We start from the raw sequence: 7,295 nt of genomic DNA on the forward strand, positions 1-7,295 counted from the left end.
ACATCACAGGGAGAATTATGATTGAAAGGTATGATAAAAGGAAAGATCTTATTGAGTTTAAGTAATTTGGCACATGAATAGTGAACAAGTCTAAGATGCTACCAGTTACAAGTATGAGAATTATCTAAAGAATGAGTAAGAGTAGTATTGATGTAATGATCATATGGAATGTTGTGCCAGTCATCTTCTTGGAGCATGTATTATATATAACACAATCAATATCATTAATGATCAGTCGAAAACTAAGTGTTTTGGTCACATTATGAACATATATGAGGTTAAAAGAAAAATCAGGCATGTATAATACATCATTGATGTAAAATTTATGGTTAAACTGCATGGTTCCACAAAAATTAGTGGTAACTAGACTACCATTTGGTAATTTGATGGTGATAGACTTAATTCGCTAAATGCATTAAAATTATTTTCTTGCGTAACGCACATAATCAATTGCACCAATTTCTAATATGAAAGTTTCAGGTTTGAATGAGATATGAACTGTGCAGAGAATACCTGAACCTAGATCAGGTTGAGAGGTCAAATGGTTGATGCTATGAGACCATGAATGAGATGATCCTTGAAGTAGTGCCTATAAAGCTTTGTGATGCTCTAGGGTAAAAGCCAAGACATTAGAATCTTGTGCATTTTCTTCGGTGATCTCCCCTGGATTTTCTTCAGACTTTTATGACATAATGGCATATTTGTTAACTGCATCCTCTTGATTCTAATGAGTAGGATATCCATGATTTTTAAAACCAAAGTAAACAATATGATTGGTCATGCCATAGTGAGTGCAGACCCGAATGCCTCGACCTCTACCACCATATGTTTTATATGGATTGGCCATTTTGGCTAAGGTTTTGATGAAGGAACGCTGCAGCTGAACTCTGGAACGAAATTTTTTGTCATTGAAGTCCAAAATTTGCCCTGAGTTTTATGTATAATTCCTATAAACTTATTGATATGTATTTCTTGAATATTAGTTGCTAATTTTCTTCTAGATTAGGTCTTGTTAGATAAACTTGTATGGATATGTTGGAATATATGTTTAATTTTTGTATTATTTGCATAAATTGATATTTCAACATTGTTATTTTGTTAATCTCGTGTTTAAGGTTTTCTATGCATTGACAAACTCATAGATTAAACCTATCATTGTAGGGATTACTGTCCCTAATTCTGTGAACCTTGGCTCAATTAATTGTTCAACTTAGTTACTGATTTAAGAGTAAAAGATTATAAGTTGTGACATAAGGTTTAACTTACCAAATTTTCTTGTATTAGAGAGTTGTAGTCTAAAATAGTGATTTATAAACCAAGGAATTGGGTATAACATCTTTGTTAAATCGTCATAATTTATTAGAACTCAATTTAGGATAAATAAACACTTGTATCCGTTAGTTCCATGGTTTTTGTATTGGCATAATTTTCCTAAAATGTGGTTCTTAACTAATGTTGAATAAGATGTTGTAACATCCTATTCTGCTTTCATAATAGGTTCTGCTGTTATGTGTTTAGACGGGTGTTCTGCTAGATATTATGACATTCTACACCAGAATATCCTAATAGTTCAGACTAGTTTTTAAACCTTAAAAGATTTGATTGAAAAATATGAGAATTTGGAATATTGAGAAAATCATTACAAGCGCAAACAATCAAGGATGATTATGACAAATGCAAATTAGTATATGTTTTTAGAAAAAGAATCTTTGGGATTTCTTTTAGAAAACTAAGATTTTATATTATTTTATTTATTCCTAATTTATGAAAATATCTTGCAGCTGTTTTTCATAAAAGAGAACATTGGATTCGGATTAAAGTCCAAGCCCATTATGCAAGTATCTATTAAAAGGAACTTGGGAAACCTAGTTTGCCAAGCGTTCACACAAGGGAAATTGTGGGACAAATAAGGGTTGTTGTTTTGGGGGTTCCTTAAGTTCTCATGTATTTTGTTTTCTTGTGTTACTTATATATCTTCTCATACATAAGGTGGACGTGTGTTCTTACTCTTGAAGCTTTTAAGCAAGCTAGTTGAGTGTTGTTCTTGATCAAACATTTTAAGCAAGATCAAGTATTGTTCTTAGTTAGGGTGCTTAACTAAGTATTTTGTTTATTGGAAAGTGTGATCTTTGTAATTTAGTTCCTTTGGTTGCAGGGGGTGTGACTTTTTTTATCACTGCGGTGATTGGAATTGTGATGGCGATTTCTCATGTCTAAATGTCGACTTCTAGGCAGAAGTAGCACTGGATAGTGATTAGGCGATAATTTGTATGCGGGGATGTTTAACTTTAAACTAATACAGCTAATAGTGGACTTCCTTCCTGGTTTAGTAGCCCCCAGATTAAGTGTTGTTTGCACTGAACTGGGTTAACAATTCATTATGTTATTTATCATTTTGTCATTCACTTTCAGTTTGATAAGTGTGTTGTAAGTCAACAGATGTTATGACATTTGTCTTGATATTGTGTGTTGTTAGGACATCTGTCTTGACATCTAATGTAAGTTCCATAATATCAATTGGCATTAGAGCAGCCACCCTGTTCTGTTTATTGGATGAGCTTCGAGGAAACAAATTTTTGGTACTATAGGCCCTGAGATAAAATTATATGACACCATTGTATATCTTGGAATTCAATTTAAAAGTATGTTTCAAAGATTGGAAAGAAGGGAAAGAGCAAAAGTCATAGACATTGCATCATACATCTACAATCTCCAAGATAAAGAGATTTAGTGGAATGAACACAAAGAAATTGGGAACTTTGGAACTGGATGTTCTACATATCTCAAACCTAAGGGTCTGACTACTTCATGGTCAAAAGATGAATCTATTGAAGAAGCAGCTACTAAAACTATGACTTCCTTGGCTAGAAAATGTGAATCTAGAGAAGACTCCTACAGTGAAGAAATATCCCAGGATGATCTTTCTACTCCGTACAGAGAGATGTGCAATAAAATTAAGGAAATATACCATATATGAGTAAAGCAATGAGTGATCACAGCTAAGCTCAAGGCATAAAATGAAGAATATGTGGCTGACAACCTAGAACTCAAAAGTAAAATAACCTTATTAACAACCCAACTTGACAATGTTATCAAGGATGATAGGATGTTGAATAATAGATCTGATATGTCGGATGAAATGATTCAAGATGTAAGAAGACGAAAAAGGCATACTGGAATTGAGTTTAGTCATCAACTCTTGAAAAATAAAGAGATAACCCCTGAGATAAAATTTGTTCCTGCTACAACACAGGAGATGTCAAATGCAATGTCACAACATCGTGACAGATCTCATACCAAAGTCAAATTTCAATCCTTGAAATGTCAACTTTATGGAAGAAATGGTCATTTAGAGAAAAAAATTCACAAGCTTCATGGATATCATAAACATTCATCTCAATCCAGTGCAAGCTCTTTGCAAATTAATCCAAAGTTAAGTTGGAGAGCAATAAATCTCATTGCTCATACCTCTCTTAAAGTCTCATCAAATGAAGACTGGTATTTTGATAGTGGATGCTCCAGGCACATGACAGGAGTAATAAATTTATTAGAGGATGTCAATCCACACACTACTAGCTATGTTACTTTCGGAGATGGCGCAAAAGGAGTAATTAATGGTATTGGAAGAATGATTTATGAAGGATCTCCTAAGTTGGATAGAGTTATATTTGTAGAAGGTCTGGCTTCCAACCTAATAAGCATCAGTCAGCTATGTGATCAAGGTATGAAGGTAAACTTTAAGAATTCTGAATGTCTGGTCACCAATAAAGACAGTGAAATACTCATGAAAGAAGACAGATCTAATGATAACAGTTATCTATGGACACCTCATGGAATTAGTAATACTTCCACCTGTATGATGACCAAACAAGATGAAGTCAATCTATGGCATCAAAAACTTGGCCACTTACACTTAAAGGGTATGAAGAAAATTGTGTCAAAAGAAGCTATTAAAGGCATGCTTAATCTTAAGATTGAAGAAGGTAGAATCTGTGGAAAATGTCAGATAGGAAAGAAAAACAAGATGTCTCACTGGAAGCTTCAACATCAGACCACTGCAAAAGTCCTAGAACTTCTTTATATGGATATAATGAGACCTATGTAAGTTGAAAGTCTTGGTGGAAAAAGGTATGCATATGTTATTGTTGATGATTTTTCTAGATTCATTTGGGTAAAGTTCATTAAAGAAAAATTAAAAGTCATTGAAGTCTTCAAAGAGTTATGCAGACAACTTCAAAGAGAAAAGGACAACAACATTGTCAGGATCAGAAGTGGCAATGGTAAGGAATTTGAAAACATCAAGTTTGCTGAATTTTGTGCCTCTGAAGGTATTAGTCATGAATTCTCTTCTCCTATTACTCCTCAACAAAATGGAGCTGTTGAAATAAAAAACAGAACTCTGCAAGAATCAGCAAGAGTCATGCTTCATGCTAAGAAGCTACCCTACTATTATTGGGAAGAAGTTGTGAATACTACTTGTTATATTCACAATAGAGTAACCTTAAGAACTAGAAAAACAAATACTCTATATGAATTATGGAAAGGTAGAAAACCTACTGTCAAATACTTTCATGTCTTTGGAAGTAAGTGCTACATCTTAGATGATCGTGAACAGAGAAGGAAAATGGATCTCAAAATTTATGAAGGAATATTTCTTGGTTATTCTACAAATAGCAGAGCCTACAGAGTTTTCAACACCATAACCTATATCATGATGGAATCTATAAATGGTGGGATTGATGACTTAAGCATAGACAGTGATCTTAATGTTAACGATGATGTTGGAACATTCCTCCTATTGGATGATGAGACAGAGAATGTATAAGAAGACATCACTAATGCAAAAATAGCTGAGGTTGAGCCTGAAAATATTCAAGTCGATAAAGGGCCCTTAATCCGAATTTATAAAAATCATCCTAAAGAGCTAATTATAGGAAATTCTAACCCAGGAATCACAACATGACCAAGGGGAATAATTTATCACTCTTTCTTTGTTTCTAAGATTGAACCCAAGAATGTAAAGGAAGCCTTAACTGATGAATTATGGATCTATGCAATGCAAGAAGAACTTGGTGCGTTCAAAAGGAATGAAGTTTGGGATTTAGTTCCTAGGTTTGATGGAACAAATGTCATTGGTAGAAGATGGGTATTAAAAAACAAAATGGATGAAAGTGGAGTTGTTACCAGAAATAATTCCAGACTTGTGGCTCAAGGCTACACCAAGATTGAAGGAGTAGACTTTTAATGAGACCTTTGCTCTAGTTGCTAGACTTGAAGCAATCAGACTTATGTTAGGAGTAGCTTGCTTCTTAAATTTAAGTTGTTTCAAATGCATGTAAAAAGTTCTTTTCTAAATAGGTACTTACATAGAAAAGTCTATGTAGAGAAACCAAAAGAGTTCATGGATCCTACATATCCAGATCATGTGTTTAAGCTAAAGAAATGTCTCTATGGGTTGAAGAAAGCTCTAAGAGCTTGATATGAAAAGTTAACAAAATTTCTTCTTAACAATGGTTACAACAAAGAAATAATTGACAAGACCTTGTTTGTCAAGGAGAGTGATGGCAAATTCATGATTGCTCAAATTTATGTTGATGATATTGTGTTTGGAGGAATGTCAAACCAAATGGTGGAACATTTTGTCAAACAAATGCAATCGGAATTTGAAATGAGTTTTGTTGGTGAATTGACATATTTCCTTGGGCTTCAAGTAAAACAAATGGATAACTCCATCTCCATCTCTCAAAGCAAGTATTCCAAGAACATAGTAAATAAATTTTGTATGGAAAATGCAAGTCACAATGGGACGCCTGCTCCTACTCACTTGAAGTTATCAAAGGATAAAGAAAGTGTTGTAGTTGATCAAAGTTTATACAGAAGCGTGATTGAAAGTTTTCTATATCTTACAGCTAGCAAACCATATATTACAGTTTCCGTAGGTGTATGTGAAAGGTATCAAGCTAAGCCAAAAATGAGTCACCTTCATTTGGTAAAAAGAATTTTTAAGTACATCAATGGAACAAGTGACTACGGGGTGTTATACTCAAATGGTTCAGGTTCTATGCTTGTAGGATATTATGATGTAGACTGGGTTGGCGGTGCCGATGATAGAAAAAGCACGTCTGGTGGATGTTTCTTTCTAGGAAACCATTTAATCTCCTCGTTAAGTAAGAAACAAAATTGTGTCTCTTTTTCTACTGCTGAAGTTGAGAATATTGAAGCTAGAAGTAATTATTCTCAACTAATGTGGATAAAACAAATGTTGAAGGAATACAGTGTCAAACAAGATGTCATGAAATTATATTGTGATAATCTTAGAGCTATCAATTTTTCAAAAAATCTTATCCAGCACAGCAGGACCAAGCATATACCCATTGAGAAACTATTGGCTAATATTTTTTACCAAAGCTTTGGATTCTAATGAATTTTAAAAACTTAGAGGTGAGCCGGACATCTGCATTATTGAAGAACTATAAAAATTACAGACATGGAGGAATGTAACTGTTACTGCAACTTTCTTCTATTTACTAAGGCTGATAAAGCCTACTAACATTGCTATGAATAAGGGATGGGATAGAAGGACTCTGCAAGGCTTTTTGGTAGGGGCAGGAGATAGAAATCACCTAAAGATGTTCTAGTTGTGTGTTTCCATGTATGCGAGTGTATGTTTGTGTGCTTCCAATTGTTTGTGTGTGTTTCTTGTGTGCAATATTTTTGTGTTTCCATATATTTACATTTACTCTATTTTTGTCTATTTTTGGCTAAAAAGGGGAGTAAAGTGTTAGTGTGTTTGATTGTCCTGATGCTACAACACGTGTTGTAACATGCTAGTTGACATACATGTTGATTGTGCTACTGCTAAAGAAGGTAGTTTTTGTGGTTGCCTGCTGCAACTATTTAGAGGGAGCATGATAATCTGTCATGCTACTTGATTGTGCTGCTCTAGCCTAAAGACTGAAGATTGAAGAATATGTGTAAGATTATCAGACATTCTGCTGAATGTGAGGCTGTTTAAATAATAATTTTCTGTAGCATGTGTAAGATTATCAGACATTCTGCCGAATGTGACGCTGTTTAAATAATAATTTTCTGTAGCATATGCCTCTGATGTGTGAACTTGAGTAGTACATGTTTGTTATGGTATTCCTTTGAGGGGAGTACTAGTAATGTATGACAAGGGGAATATTAGTTCTGTATGACAGGGGGAGTACTAGTTTTGTATGACAGGAGGACTAATGGAGTTATCTGCTTGTACAAGATCCAAAGAGCTTATGTGTAACTGTTGTGCATCTCTG

The 7,295-nt window shown here is 34.1% G+C and overlaps 1 protein-coding gene across 1 annotated transcript; it reads left to right on the plus strand.

Moving 5' to 3' along the window:
- Positions 1–5,572: 5,572 nt before the first annotated feature.
- LOC131641319 (uncharacterized mitochondrial protein AtMg00810-like) lies at positions 5,573–6,421 on the plus strand. Its single transcript, XM_058911617.1, has one exon. The coding sequence runs from the start codon at positions 5,573–5,575 to the stop codon at positions 6,419–6,421; it is 849 nt and encodes a 282-aa protein (XP_058767600.1).
- The last annotated feature ends 874 nt before the right edge of the window (positions 6,422–7,295 follow it).

This window comes from Vicia villosa, unplaced genomic scaffold (genome assembly GCF_029867415.1).
Source record: "Vicia villosa cultivar HV-30 ecotype Madison, WI unplaced genomic scaffold, Vvil1.0 ctg.003656F_1_1, whole genome shotgun sequence".
Classification (NCBI taxonomy): domain Eukaryota; kingdom Viridiplantae; phylum Streptophyta; class Magnoliopsida; order Fabales; family Fabaceae; genus Vicia; species Vicia villosa.

What these genes read in the sequence shown, in the direction of transcription:
- LOC131641319 (XM_058911617.1), top strand. Translation starts at nt 5,573, where the DNA reads ATGATTGCTCAAATTTATGTTGATGATATTGTGTTTGGAGGAATGTCA.